The sequence below is a fragment of the Scatophagus argus genome, chromosome 4 (genome assembly GCF_020382885.2).
Source record: "Scatophagus argus isolate fScaArg1 chromosome 4, fScaArg1.pri, whole genome shotgun sequence".
In the NCBI taxonomy this organism is placed as follows: domain Eukaryota; kingdom Metazoa; phylum Chordata; class Actinopteri; family Scatophagidae; genus Scatophagus; species Scatophagus argus.
In genome coordinates, this window is record NC_058496.1 from 12,589,919 (window position 1) to 12,604,455 (window position 14,537).

A 14,537-nucleotide genomic window follows, 5' to 3' on the forward strand; every position below is an offset into this window, starting at 1 on the left:
ATTCAGTCTTAATTTGTTCTTTTTTATGTATAGGTTAAGCATTTTTACATCGTGTTACACTCACTTTTAATCACCTGACACCAATAGGTGAAGAAGAAAACCAGGAAATGATCCCACAAAGTAATTGAAGGGAGGTTTTCAGAGTGTAGCATGTTCACACACTTTTTAAAACAGATGATTGTAACAGGACACCAAATAAGGCCATGTGAGATTAGTTCTCAGCATTTTAGGCAGTTTATTTGAAAAACACATAGAAAAAGATCATATACAAGACAATAAATAAAAAAGAGACAGAACAGTTTGGGTTAAGCTATGCAACTTTTTGCATCATCATTAGTAATAAATACAGTACAAAATCCACCCAGAGTGAATCTAAAGATTTTCCACAATATTCACTGATCATGTTATTCTTCATTATGATTTAGCTATTGCTTTCATATTATTGATACATACTTCTACTTTTCTATAAAATACTCAAGATCATAAAACATTGCGCGGTTACAGCAAAACAGCAGTGTGTTGTACAAAGATGGCCACTTCCCTTTTTCACTGGCAGGTTAATAATCAACATTTTTTCAGCAGCAAAGAAACATCTGAAATATTCAAGAAGGTACAGCATCATATTAAACACATCTACAGAGCTACTCCCACATACACATAGGAAAACCTGAGAAGGACATGCATTAAAAAGCTTGTGCTTTAAGTTCTACTGTTCATTCCGGTTCATCAGCTTGAGTTAATACTATGGCTACTGTCCAGTTCGCTCTGGAGAAATGGGGTACACTGTGGAGGACATGGGGTAAGGCCAGTGAGAGCACGAAATGAAAAAAATAATAATAAGACCAGCCAGCGTCATTCCAATCCAATACATGTTAGAATAATTTGCAGGATTAGTAGAGTATTAATAAGAAATGCACACCAAAAACGTAGTTAGCTTATTATACCCAGGTGTAAAACACGCTATCTATATTGTATAACCACAGTACAGAAGTTTGCTCAATAAGACCAATGGCTCAAGTTAGCATGTTAGATACTTCCCGAAATCCCACACAAAGCAGTTGCCAGCGATACATTAGAACACATAATACAGCTCATTATGTGGGTCCAAAAAATAATAAGCACTAAATTGAGATCCACGTATGTTGGAATATTATGAACATGGTCAAAATAAAGCACAAAAAAAATATATTAAGAATGAACTCAGATATGACTGATTATGGGAAACAAAGCGGTATCATATAACAAAAGCAAGCTGACTGCAGAGCCATACTAAGACGAAAGGGGGTTTGTGCCCCATACTTTGCTTTAGATCAAAGCAGGGGGATAAAAAAACAAAAAAACAAAAGTAAAATCAAGAGGTGACATGAGTGGAATGTAATCCAGATCAACAGCACCATGCTGGCTAGAAAATGTGTCGAGAAACACCCCCAAGACGATTTTTCAACAACTTTCTTTTTTTTCTCCTTTGAAAAAGAAAACACAGACGGCATGCAAAAGCATCCCCACCGACCAATGCATAATGAGGTATTCTTTTTTTTTAATATTTTGTGTTATTTTAAATAAATATATTGATTAAATTGCAAAGTTATGAGATAGAGACATTAAATATTCCACCACGATAGCTAGCTAGCTACAGTTAGTAATAAATAATGATTGTTAAATACTTAAGGCATCTTTAATCACAGCATTCTATGTGAACTAGCAAACCTCCATTTTCATCCATTTGTAGTTTTTTGGATGGAGGTTTCACACAAAAAGAAAAACAAAAACGCAACACAAACAGTCAAGTTACCCTCCAATAATACACAAGGAAGCATGAAAATACTTGTAACTGAATAGAAACACAAAATCTAGGACAAGAAGAACCCACACCACCAAACCAAAAATCAGGCAACTCCATATTATAGTGCATTTACAAAACACAAGCTACATTATAACAACAATAAATATGTTTTTGCAGCATTGCAGCTTTTTCTTCACTATGGTTAAAATGGACAAGGACTCAGCATATTAGTACCATGTCCAGATTGGCATGTGAGCAAAAAAAAAAAAAAAAAAAAAAAATTACAAGTAGTAAGGAAAAGAAAACACATGTCAGAAAAAAGACAGCTGAAATAAAATTAATGTTACGAACAATTGTTTGGTATTTTTCAAATGGATGGCTTTTTCTCCCTTTCACCCTCCTTCAAGTGAACTACGCCGACATGGTTCATGCATGATATAGAGAAAACGGCTTCTATCACTGAACGTATCACAGTTGTTCTAGCAATACCATACACTACTACCATGGGGGAGGGGGTGGGGGGGTAGGGACAATCATACACATTCTAGCACATATCACAGGCAAACTAGTTTGTATTTTCCCTGTAACACCAGACACAGTCTTTTTATCAAACAGTGGGAGCAACTCAGACTGAAATGAAAAGGAGCCGATACACAACAGAGGCGATTCACTGTATATAGAAATCACATGTGCTTGTTCGATAGGCAATAAGGTTCTGGTAATAGATAATACAAATGTCAGATTTTTAATTCACTCTGATGGCAAGACTCAGGCACTACATCCTCAAGCCCATGCCGGCCTCTCATGTCATGATCATGCCATGAGCGAGGCAACAGAGAGGAGTTGCAGTTAGACACAGATCTTCTAGCAGCTCTTTGAATCCTGACCTCAGCGTCAGGAGAGAAATGCTACATTGGTCCGAGATCTTTGTCTAAGGGCAACTTTGGTCTACTCGGGATGAGTGGGGTTGGGGGGTGAGGGGTGGGTATTAGGTGCATTCTTGTCCTCCTCTATGAATGAGTGGGATCGTCATAGTATACGGTTCACATGCACAGACACAGTCCCTGTTTCTACTGCTCCACAATATTAACGACACAGCCCAAGCCTGCCATACAGCATGCACATCTGAGGCCTCTGCTCTAGATTATAGAGGCCCAACTACGACACTACACAGTTCACTGGAAGCCATGCCTGCAGTTAGCGGGTTTAGCATCAACTCTGATGGCATCTACTAACTGGAAATCCAAAATCCATGTTAGACAAGAAAGAGGGATTTTTGGCCTTTTTACACAACTAGCTCTTTCCTCATTGCCTATGATTTAACACACTGAATATTCTCTCTGTTAGAGCTGTAGTCACCCTCTCTACAAGGGTTATTTTTCACAAACATATTTCTCAAAAGGCTTTTGCTTGCTACACAACACTGTTACTCTGTAAATACTTTTTCAGTACTATATTCCATTACACCACAAGCGTTCAGCTACAAGAGTTCACACCAAACAACCTCATGCTAATCATTTGATAATGTTCTGTACAGATGTGCTGAGAGCTTGGGCAGAGTGCAGCTTAAAGGATTTTTCACAGCCCTGGGGGGATGGGGTGGTGGGATTAGATATAGTGGCAGAGAAGTGGCCTTAATACACCACACTGAGCTGGGGAGGTTGGTGGTCAGAGTGTCCTCTCTTGGTGGCTGTATGGATAAATGTACACAGGGTACACAATCTGGCAAAATCGTGTGAAGCCTCAGCACATCTGTCCATACATGTCCGCTACTACCTTTTACATCCAGCAAGTCCATTCAACCAACCTTCAGTCCAGCCACCTATCGATGCATCAACCCCCATCTCTTGTTGTGTTGTAGGTGAGTGTGCTTTGTTGATCCCTCTTGTCACAGCTGTCTCAGAAGGCAGGCTCGTTGAGTGACGCAGAGGGGAAGAGGGGTGTTTGGCAGACCTTCCCCCGGAGGGAGGCAATGGAGAATTAACAAGACCAGATCCAAAGCTGCAGGAGTCGACAGGAGCTATCAACTGTCGGGGGTCAGTTGGGTCTCAATGTCCACCCTGCAGATGGGGCATTTCCTGCTGGTGGCCAGCCACTGGTCCACACATGCCTGGTGGAAGAGGTGCATGCAGGGTAGTCTCCTAGAGACACAAGAGAGAGACAGCCAGAGTATGAAAAGAAATGTAGGGAGAAAATGTGCAGCAATATTTAACTGCTGTGCTTTAAAAACCATTAACTTTTCATGAGGTGAGAAAAACAGAAATGATGCACTTTTCAGATCAACAAAAAATGTTTGGGAGTTTAATTTATCTCAAGAGGTAGGAGAATTTTCTCTACCCATACAGGACAATTTATTCCTCTATCTGAAAAAGATTTTTAAAAATAAATAAAAATCATCACATTTGGAAAATGCATGATTTTCTCACTGGAAAGCAACACTTTTTTGTTTGCAATAAAGTTTCTAAGAATACAAGTTTGTATGTCCTATATTGTGATTTACTGATATTTACGTCTCAGTATTTATCATTCATCATTGTCTCATTTAATGACGCGTTTTTGTCTTCAACAAAGGGCTGTAAAGTTAAGTCAATGAACAGAAAATTAATCCGCAAATCATGTCAGATATTGAATTCTATGTCTTTGTTGATAAAGACTGTTGGACTGACCAACAAGGGAAATAAGCCCAGGAATTAGTCATTTCCTCTGAAGAAATCTAATATGTTGTATTTCATAAAATACATAAATATTGTCAGTAAACCCAAACAAACCAGAAAAGAGACACCTAAACATCCTGGTGAAACAGCTGCAGTTACGATGCTTCATAACACCAAGTCCTTTCATTCTTCAATATAGATGTGATTCATGGGTCATGTCATGGCCAGACTGTGCCTTAAATAGATCCAGTTGTCTGATTGAGGTTCACATTTGACATCAGAAAGTGTCTGAAGTGAGTCATTGAGATCAAATTTCCTTTCACAGCTCACATTTGATTTTGTCCTGGGGAAACTGTGACTGCAGCTAAAAATCAACATCTGTTCTTTTTTACAGAGTTAGAATAAAGGTTTCTGTGTGTTTTCAAATGTTTACGGGTCCCAATTTCTTAAATGTAAGGATTTACTTGTTTTCTTTGTAATTTATGATAGCAAATGAACACTAAACAGTTAATTGATTAATCATGAGAATAATCATCAGGTTAATGAATTAATCAATAATACAAATAATAGTGCTAGCCCTATTTTAAACATACAGTATCATAAAGCATATGCAGACCCTATCAATGTATCAGCTCCATTTCACCATCTTGTTTTTAAACACAACCAGACAAACTCTTTTCTAACCACAGAAAACCTCAAGCTTACTTTGTTCTTCCCTCCTTTTCCTTTTTCACAGAGTAAAATAACTTGCTCTGTCACTTTGCCGGTTTGACAGATCACAACACTGGACACACATCATAAGATTTTGTGAAATGCTAATGTTGCCTTCAGGTGGTATTTTCAAGATAAAGTGCTGAAAGAAACCCTGTGATAGGATTAAGGCAAAACCAACTGAGAGTTAAAAACTGCTTATACTGCTTATATGACTGTGTATCCATTCTGAAGGAAAGCACTGTACACACACACACACACACACACATATATATATATATATATGTATGTATATGAGGGAATATTAACATCAGGTTTAAGGGATGTCTGGGGGAGACCTCAATACCTCAACCAGCTTTCCTCAAACAAACTAAGGAGTAAATGTTGGTCACAACACTGTGTCCAAGTCCACTGCATTGTAGAGGCTGGATGTAAAAACAAATATTATGGACAAAGTACACATTCCATAATGTCTTATTTAAGAAAGACAAAAAGCATAAAGGAAGATAATTTAATCGCAGACAAACTCACCAAAATAATTCTCTTTTGCGCAGCAAGACTAAACTCCAATGTGACGTATCATAACAGTTTACAGCTAAATGCTAACATGCTCGTAATGACAAAACAAGCAGATGCCAAGCACGTATGGCGTTTATAGCTCGTTCACCATGTTAGTTTAGCATAAAACTGTGATAATTGGCACAAAGACATGAAGCACAGCTGAGGTTTTTGGAATGCTATTCGTTTTGCAAAAACTGGACAAATTTTAACCTGACAATCACCCTGCATAAAATCAGCTAATGAACATCGATCAACAAGGACAAATGTCAACCTGCTGGTGGCACTAGAAGTCGGGTCAGTATGATTCATCCTCTGGGTATCCTGAATATCGGCACAAAATTTCATGGCAACCAATTCAATTGTTTTGATTTTTGAGTCTAAATTAAAACAACCAACTAAATGACAGACAGACTTATATCGCTGAATTACTACTTTACAAGTACTAAAAGCTGTGTATAACAGAGGACCAGGACAAATGTATCCCCCAGGAGACAGCAAACTGTATGCACAGCATATGTTCACATCTGCATAATTAGTATTTTCCCCTCCGAAGAAGCAACAGATGAGCATCTAGGTGTACCTGACATCCTCTCCATCCTCCAGCATTGACAGACAGATGGTGCACTTCTCATCGGTGTCCAGCTCCTCATCATCCAGACACATCTTCAGGTCCTGGGGTATTCTCTGCAGAGAGACTTTAATTATTAAAGTGTGTCCTGCAGTTGAATGTTGTTTGTTATGTTTGTGCTACAGGCGTCTCTGATTTGGCCCAGACAAGACGGAAAGAATCACCTAATCATGCTTCCTGGAAAAAAACAGACATCAGATAAAAAAGACCCAATTACTTCTTCTCGCTCACAATGTACGAAATGATCTGACACTCTTTCCAGAGTATCTGGGTCATATTTGGTGTAGACGCTTTTTTAAATTCATTTCACGCACATATCTGCAGACAGCTGGATGAGTCATCCCTCTCCCTGAATTGTGCACACTGCAGACCTGGCTCACTAATCTGCCAACAGAAATTAGTTTGACCTTTGAACTTCTGTGCAAGTCGTGACCCTCTTTCCACACTGTCTTCAGCCTTTGATCTTTTCCACCCTGTGATGCCCTTTGCCATTCCCTTCTCCCACATCTAGTTCAACTCATTTCATGCCCAATTCTTGGTCTGAACCCGATCAAACCAAACAGATGAAATGCTCATCCAGCAAGTAATAAAACAAAAACAACCATTTTACCTTTTTGTACTTATGGGGGAAAGTGAATCTCTCTATGGTGGTTTGGACTGCTCCGCGGTTTACACTGCCCAGTCTGTCCTCCAGTTGCAGAAGCTCCTACAATATAAATAACATGTCTTCAAGTCTTTTAGGTAAAAGTATAAACTGGCTTTCTTTATTAGCCTGCAGAGACCAACTAAAGTAACGTCGTATAATGAAATATTCGAATGAAAGACGAGAGATGCAAGTGTGGAATACGTTGATAAAATAAAATAATTGGTCTTTCAAGGAACAGGAAAGAGCCTTGCAGAAAACAACTGCATCTTGTTCAAATGTCATGAGATTAAAGGCAGTCGGCCATTTGAGGCATCTGGAATCCAGAGTAATTGGAAATAAGAAAATCAGTTATACACTCAAACATGTCCAGAGCATTGGTCACGGACGAAACAATGATAAGTGAGTGCAGACTGGTGTGTCTGCAACAGGGGAGCTGTGGGAGCTTGGGGGGGGGGTTAGTAGCACAAACCTCGTAGCTCTCTCTCACAGCGGACGCATGGCGGGAGGGATTGAGGCTCTGCAGAGCCAGCAAGTGCAGCTGGGGATATGGGTAGTTTCTGATCTCATGGACAACCTGAAAGATGACAGATAAAAGAAGCTAGTGTCAGCTCTGCAGTGGGAATCAGGATAAAACAAACAAACAAACAAAAAAAAAAACACAGGGCACCCCATGACTGAGATTAACCCAGAGGAATGATTGTACCGAGGTGGGGGGGGCTCACCACTTGAGTTGAGGCGTTGTTTCTAGGGAAGTGGTGCATCCTCGGAGAGGTCAAGTAGTGCTGATAGTGCTGTGGCAGCGGATGAATGTGATACTGGTGGGGAGGCAGCCCAGCATCTACACTTAGATCCCTGGACAGAAGTCAGGCCATACTGTTAAATGCTGTTTCTGGCAAATTGTTGTTTGATAACTTCTCTCAGAGACTCACGATATAAAATCCAACCACGAAATAGCCCATTCGGGAGATATATTTACATTTGTTGGATTCATTAGTAGTTCCATTTGAAATTTTGTTGTTTTGAGATGTCGATTTTCCCCTGTTTTCTTCCAGTTGTGCTTCTACTAGTCTATCTATCCATCTGTCCTGTGCGTGGGAGCTACTTTTCCCCAGTCCTGCATAACATCTCATTTACTGGCTGTTAACAGTGTAATCAGATACCCATTGCTTCATCATACAATTTCTTCAGAGAATGAACAGAGATAACAGTACCATACAATTTAGAGGGACCCGGTGCTCTGGTATTTGTTGCAACACTTAACATACCACTCCCCAAATAATAATAATAAATAATGTGGAAAACAAAAAAGAAACACTAATAACCAGAATTTCCTCCACACCTGTGAGTTGGTGGATGTGCCTTTTTGTCATTCACTATCTCATATTTCATTATCCTCTACCCCACTGGTTTTTTCTTTACATATTTAGTCAAATGTTAAATTTTTTATCATCTATTAAATTTGTTTTCACCTTTTCTACCTTTGTTTCTCCACAGGATCATAAAACATAACTGCTGTGAGCTGCTTTGGGTAGCTCTACCTCTCCTTTACCCCTCAGGGAACTGCTCATGCATTAATGTTACATTCAGAAAGTCAGTCCACTGTTTATTTTATTGGCAACTTTAGTTTCAAATAAGGGTAGGTTTGCTTCGGGCCCTTTTTCAACTTGATCATAAGCCCCTTTCATCTGGTCTTGACTCAGCCTGGTGCAGACAAACTAAAAAAAACTAACCAAAATGAATGTCTTGTCTGACTCATATACAGTGAGATTTGTACAGAAATTAGTAGCATATAATTTTGTATGATTTCTGTTGGTATGTAACTTAAACCTGCATCATGACGGTGTCTCATTTAGAACTGCATACCTTGCAAAACAAAAACTCCTTATTACTAACGTTACATTTTGCAAGATGTGTACAGTGTCTGTGCTCAGGTATCTTTTTGAGCTTGTTGAGCTTTAACCCATTTAATAGTATTAAATAGCATGGTATGAAATTGTTTTGTTTCATTTAAGAGGACTTTGCTGGTATTAAACTGACACTTCGATGTTCTTTTCTAGCAAATATAAATGAATTCCGATGCTGTTTGCCTTACCAGTCTGTGCCTTCAGCCAGGTAGCGGGGCTGCTGCACCACCGGCTGAGGAGGGACATGAAGAGGGGGCGCAAACTCATAGCCAGGTCGCAGTCTGTGGGGCTGGTGAGGGACTCTCTCTGGGGTGCGTCTGCTAAAACAAAACAAATAGAAATGGCCTTAAATGTTATGTGGTATCAGTGGTGCTTAGTGCTCGGATGCAGTCGGAGTTGATGGACAATGTCTCCCACATGTCAAACTTTCAATGTGAAGACACCAAGCAGATTATCATCACCATCTTGTTGCTCTACAGAATTATTTCCTGGGTGTATATCCATATGAATAACTATATATATTGATTGATCTCATTATTTTATTTAAATTTAATTACCTGTATATATGTCCCATCTGGGTAACAGGAAGGGGACTACAAACTACAAACCCAGTGCTGTGCAAGGACAAATAAATTACCTGGAAATACATCTTTGCAAAATCTCTACAATACCCACCAGTTTTCTTGAACCAAGGGGTCGACTGGAGACAGACAAAGCTAGACATTTTATCTTTTATCATGTAAACCCATGTGCATACCTGGAGGGTGGCAGGATATGTCGGTGCTGGGCCTCAAGGATCTGCTGCTGGAGGAGGTATTGCTGGTGTAATGCCTGAGGTAGGAAGGGAGGGGCAGGGATGTCCTGGAACTGGGGAGTGGGCATGGGGTTGAGGGGCGGGTGTAGTGGAGGGCCATGCTGGTGGCCGGGAGGGGCCAAGTGGGGGTTAATGCCTGACTGTGGCTGCCCTGGGTGGGGCATGGGGAAGTCCATGGGCAGCGGGGCCTGAGGACCTAACTGGAAGTGCCGGCAAGAGGTAGCATGGCTGTGCTGCTGCTGCTGCTGCTGTTGCTGTTGCCGGTTGAAATGGGATCCTGTGGAGGATAAGGAGAAGTTGTCAGGGACCTGAGGGGAGAGATTAGCTGGAATTAATTGTGGGTGAAATGTGGTGTCACTGTGTGTGTGATATAGCATGTTAATGAACCCTACCTCTTACCTAGAGTGAAAAATACTTCTGTGGGGGTGGGAAAATGATGATTACCACAAGTACCATGAGCATGACGATCATTTTTTTTTTTTTTTTTTTTTGTCCTGCACACAAAACGCAAGCTTTCATTTCTTAAATTACATTCCCAACCTCTGGATCGACTCCTGGTCTTCTGATTCACAGACAAGCAAACTGGATCAGAGCAGATGAACTCTACCAGTATATATTCTTCACCACAGCTCAGCTCTTGTAAATTCTGCAGCTGACAGTAGGGTCAGCGCACTCAAGAGTAAAACATTAGTACCTGCCTGTCTCTAAGATATATATATGAAACTGATAAAGTGCCAAGTCTCTATCTATATAACCCTAAAGAACAAGTCTTTCCTTCTTTAAAATCTAACCAATCAATTCACAAAACTAGTCATCTGTGCTTCACTGAAACCTTCTGTATTTTTGTGTCTTACAGCACAGCTCTGTTTGTTCTTCTCGCATGTGAACATTCAGGACTTGAGAGGAAATAGCTTGAATGCTTTTTTTTACTCTCTCCAACCACAGCTATTTGGCAACAGCAGTGAAGAGACTGCTGGAGAGACTCAACGGGGAGAAAATGACAGTCTAACTTGTGCTGTGGTGCAATATGGTTTTAATGTCATGCTTATGCTTAAAAAGACCTTTTTGATTAGGAAAGGCATGAGAAATTCCAGTAACAAATTTAGCTCTGATTTGAAACTTTTGAGGAATTCATGGCCACAGGAAGCCATACTAGGTCTGCAGTAGAGCAAGATTCAATCTAATGTGCACTACTTGTGTCCTTCTGGAGCAGTGGATTTTACAGAAATCTACCAGTTGAGAGACTGAAATTGTGCAGTTCTTTTAGAAGATGTAAAATCCCAGTATGAGGCTTGAGTTTAATCTGCCTTCAAAGTGCAAAAGGCATGACGAAATTTGATGTAAACAACGAAAATATTTTTAAAACAATCATGATATAGGCAAACGTCTACATTGCATTTACTAGGAGTACACTTGAAAAACGCAGTATGTTTCCAGTCACAGCCAGGAAAGATAAGCAGTATGTCTTTCCAGCAATATTTTCAGCTTGACAAGCTGTCGGTACAGCCAGGCAGACAAAAGATGACCTTGCTGCCTTGGGTCAAAGGCTCGAGTCTAGACTGCAAGTAGCTCTGCGTTTTCAAGCGTCTCTGTGAAAACGATCACCATGAATGACAGCAGATAGACTCATTCAGGCCCTGTGATGGAGGAAGCGTGGAAATTGTCTATCTTTGTCACAGCAGGAGAGGAGGAGGAGGTGGGTGGGTGGGGGTGGGTGGGGGGTGGAGAGGGGCAGGTAGGGACAAGGGAGGGAGGACAATAAATGGAAATCAGCAAGAAGCACACTGAAGGTTAGGAAAAACACTATATTCTTTATTGAAAAATATTAGTATATGTGGAATTTGTGTTTTTTTTTCCTGTTTGTTTGTAATAATAGTATAAATCCATGCAACAAAAATAAACAACATAGACTGAAGGCAAGGCCCACCATGCTCCATATAGGGTTAAAAAGAACAAAAGCGGCATCCAATGAGCAGACGTGTTGGCTACAGCACATGATTCCAGTACAGCAGGGTACATCTTTACTACAGAAAGATTACATTGGATTTTCACTAGTCAATGTAGAAAAACAAAAACCAAAAATTATGAATCATAAACGTGACCATGCATTGAAAGTACTATTACCAGAACAAAAGGTAGAGAGAGACCACAACCAAACAATAAAGACGTTATTACTAATAGAGGATCTCTTTAGCAGTGCAGGAAAATAGGCATCCCTGTGAAATGGATAGCATTTTGGCCTTATGTTAGTGGGGAAAACTGGGAAGTGATGAACCACCAGTGAGCATGTTTTGCTTTAGAATTTCATTTGTCCATAAGGAGCAAACAGCCCTGACAATTCAGTGTGATTCGCAGCTTGAAATTTGCAAAAGGGAACAAAAGGATTACACAAAAATGGAGACAGTTATGGCAGGTTGTTGTGTGCAGGTGCAGTGTACTTTCAGTCATTTCAAGTGATCACATTACAGCATTTGCTGAAATGTTGGCTTTAACCTTTAGAGAAATGGCAAGCATATGGTTCCAATTTGCATGCTTTTTTTTTCAATTATAGGTCACTTTAATCATGTACATTGCACCTTGTGTGAAGAGAAGGAGGATGAGCCAAATTCTGGTGTTCAACAATGCAGTGCAGTATTTGAGATCATGCAAAATGTATCCACTTTACAGGAATTTACAGCATGTTGTCTATCAAGACTGGATGGGAGGTACACAATGACATTCAACTGATATCTAAAAAGGAGCTAAAATGTTTACTCAGTGCTACAGCAATTTGACAGAAAAAAAGACAAAAAGTGCTCTGATCTAGATGTTAGCTATTGTTTTAGTCTGCTTAACATGGAAAGTCTATGACTGAATACATCTTGGGGGGAGGGGGGGGTGTGCTTTTTAATACCAATGTCGTCTTCTGATGGAAAGAGGAAATGAAGAAGGGATTCACAATACAGCTAAATGCAGAGAACAGGCAGAGGCCACGCCACACCACACAGCAGCAGATGATCATTAGCTACACAATGGGGGGGACGACAAAGATCTGATAAATGCAGAATGTAGAGCCAGCCTCCATACTATGAAACAGGGAAATAAGAACAGAAATAAAAGCACAATGAAATCACTGACGCCACTGTTGTGAAATTAATCTTACACTGTAGCTTTATCATTGTTTGACTGTGACCGCATGCTCGTGTTTTTTCTTGCAGTCCGGCAGCTTCAAAGAAACAGCTGAACAGCTGCTGAATTGCCAATTAGTAAATAATGAAAAGGGCGATTGATGCATTGATTGATCATAAGTGTACGCTCCAGGGACAATTGGCCATGTATCGATTAGTACAGCGGCCAATTGACACGGATAATAATTCCTGAAATCGCGTTGGAGAAAACGGCGAGCGCTAGCAGAAGAAGGTGATCTTCAAATGACATCATCCAGGCACAGATAAGCTGACTGGCTGGCAGGCTACGTCTATTTTGCGGTATTTTTACAGTGCAAAACACGATAACGCCTTGGGGAAAATAACAATGCATCGTAATGTTGCAGAGTCAAAAATCGCACAAATAACATGCATTTGACAAAAACATTGCTTGACAAGACGATATCTGTGAAACGAATGCATTTCTGACATCAGGTATTTTGGACCGCACGCTCCGTGTATGTGGAAGCCTTTGTGGGAAATGTTTCCGTTCCAAGATATAGTCTGAGCCAACGAGGCAGTTAGCTTATCTTCACTAGCGGCATTCGTTTTTTTAATTACGCGTAATTAAACCCGGCAAACTACATTTTTCGCTGGTTTATACGAATAAGCAACGATTACGGATAAAAGCAGTATCACGTTGCGGGCATAATCGCGAGGAATTTGACCGATAATTTTAAGCTAGCTAACGCGAGCTAACCCAGCGGCTAAACTCGAGCTAGCTAGCCAACAGCTGCAGTGAATATTAAGATAAACAGGGCACATGTTTTGGATCGGTATGAGTATTGATACCGTACCTCTGTTTCTTACTGAGCCGAATACAGGAAGAACCAGATATCCGACATGCACTAAGACCATCCTGGGATCCTTATCTTATGGTTCCGCTGGGTTATTTGGAGAGACAGAGTAGTAGTAGCCCATGCGGATCTACATTCAGGCGGTTGCTTGTTGCTGGCTGGCTAGCACCACAGGCAAACCAAACGATACGACTGTCTGACTCGCTTGGCTGTCGTTGACAAAAGCAGACATGTCATTTGATGTGCGGAGCAAAAGAGGGCGATGTTGCAGCGATACACAGCAAAGGGCTTTTTTCAGGGCTAAACCAAACACTTCAAGAGGTACTAGCCCACTCAATGTTCCACCTTCGTAAGGTTGGAAACATGATGATCAAACACAAGGCTGAAAATTTAATTCGGACTTTAATTTTGATCAAGTAATCAAAACTCTGAATCTTGCATTTCATTCAGTAAGATAAGAACTGTATTGATCCCGCAGGAAATTGTTGTGCCAGGGTTGCAATACAAAGAAGCATACAAAAGTAGAAAATAATTTCCAGTTATCCAGTTATTTCTAATTTCAGCTTGAGGCTGACAGAAGAAGGTTGAAAAATAAAAAAGATAGATAGATAGATAGATAGACTCTATTGATCCCAGGCTGGGAAATTACAGAAAAAAAGAAGGGAGAATTTCTGTTTGGCAAAGAGTTGAAAACCCAAATATGTTCAATTTACAATTGAATAAAACAGAGAAAATTAGTCAAGCTTAACATTTCAGAAGCTGGAATCAGATGGTATTCAGAAAATATTTCACTAGTCCAAATGTTTCAGTTCAAGCCCAAACTGAGATAACCTTGATGACACACAGTTTTCTGT

At 40.2% G+C, this 14,537-nt stretch overlaps 1 protein-coding gene across 4 annotated transcripts; it reads right to left on the reverse strand.

Moving 5' to 3' along the window:
- Positions 1–8: 8 nt before the first annotated feature.
- Positions 9–14,069, reverse strand: rnf165b (ring finger protein 165b). Of its 4 annotated transcripts, XM_046387799.1 has the most exons (9): positions 13,679–14,069; positions 13,142–13,144; positions 9,645–9,949; positions 9,076–9,204; positions 7,706–7,835; positions 7,453–7,557; positions 6,948–7,043; positions 6,290–6,393; positions 9–3,924 (listed from the first exon to the last, which is right to left on the reverse strand). In XM_046387799.1, exons 1-9 carry the CDS (start codon positions 13,742–13,744, stop codon positions 3,807–3,809), a joined length of 1,056 nt encoding a protein of 351 aa, XP_046243755.1. In that variant the 5' UTR covers positions 13,745–14,069; the 3' UTR covers positions 9–3,806. The 4 variants fall into 4 exon arrangements, with proteins under 4 accessions (XP_046243755.1, XP_046243753.1, XP_046243754.1 ...); XM_046387797.1 differs by lacking the exon at positions 13,142–13,144 and having other exon boundaries at positions 9,076–9,207; positions 9,645–12,705; positions 13,684–14,039; XM_046387798.1 differs by lacking the exon at positions 13,142–13,144 and having other exon boundaries at positions 9,645–12,766; positions 13,684–14,034.
- Between the last annotated feature and the right edge of the window lie 468 nt (positions 14,070–14,537).

Coding starts and splice junctions, on each gene's coding strand:
- rnf165b (XM_046387797.1), bottom strand. CDS start 10,078: ATGCTATATCACACACACAGTGACACCACATTTCACCCACAATTAATT. Junction 7,836..9,075: donor CTGGCTGAAGGCACAGACTG/GTAAGGCAAACA, acceptor ACTTCTGTCCAG/GGATCTAAGTGTAGATGCTG. Junction 7,044..7,452: donor CTGTGAGAGAGAGCTACGAG/GTTTGTGCTACT, acceptor TTTATATTGTAG/GAGCTTCTGCAACTGGAGGA.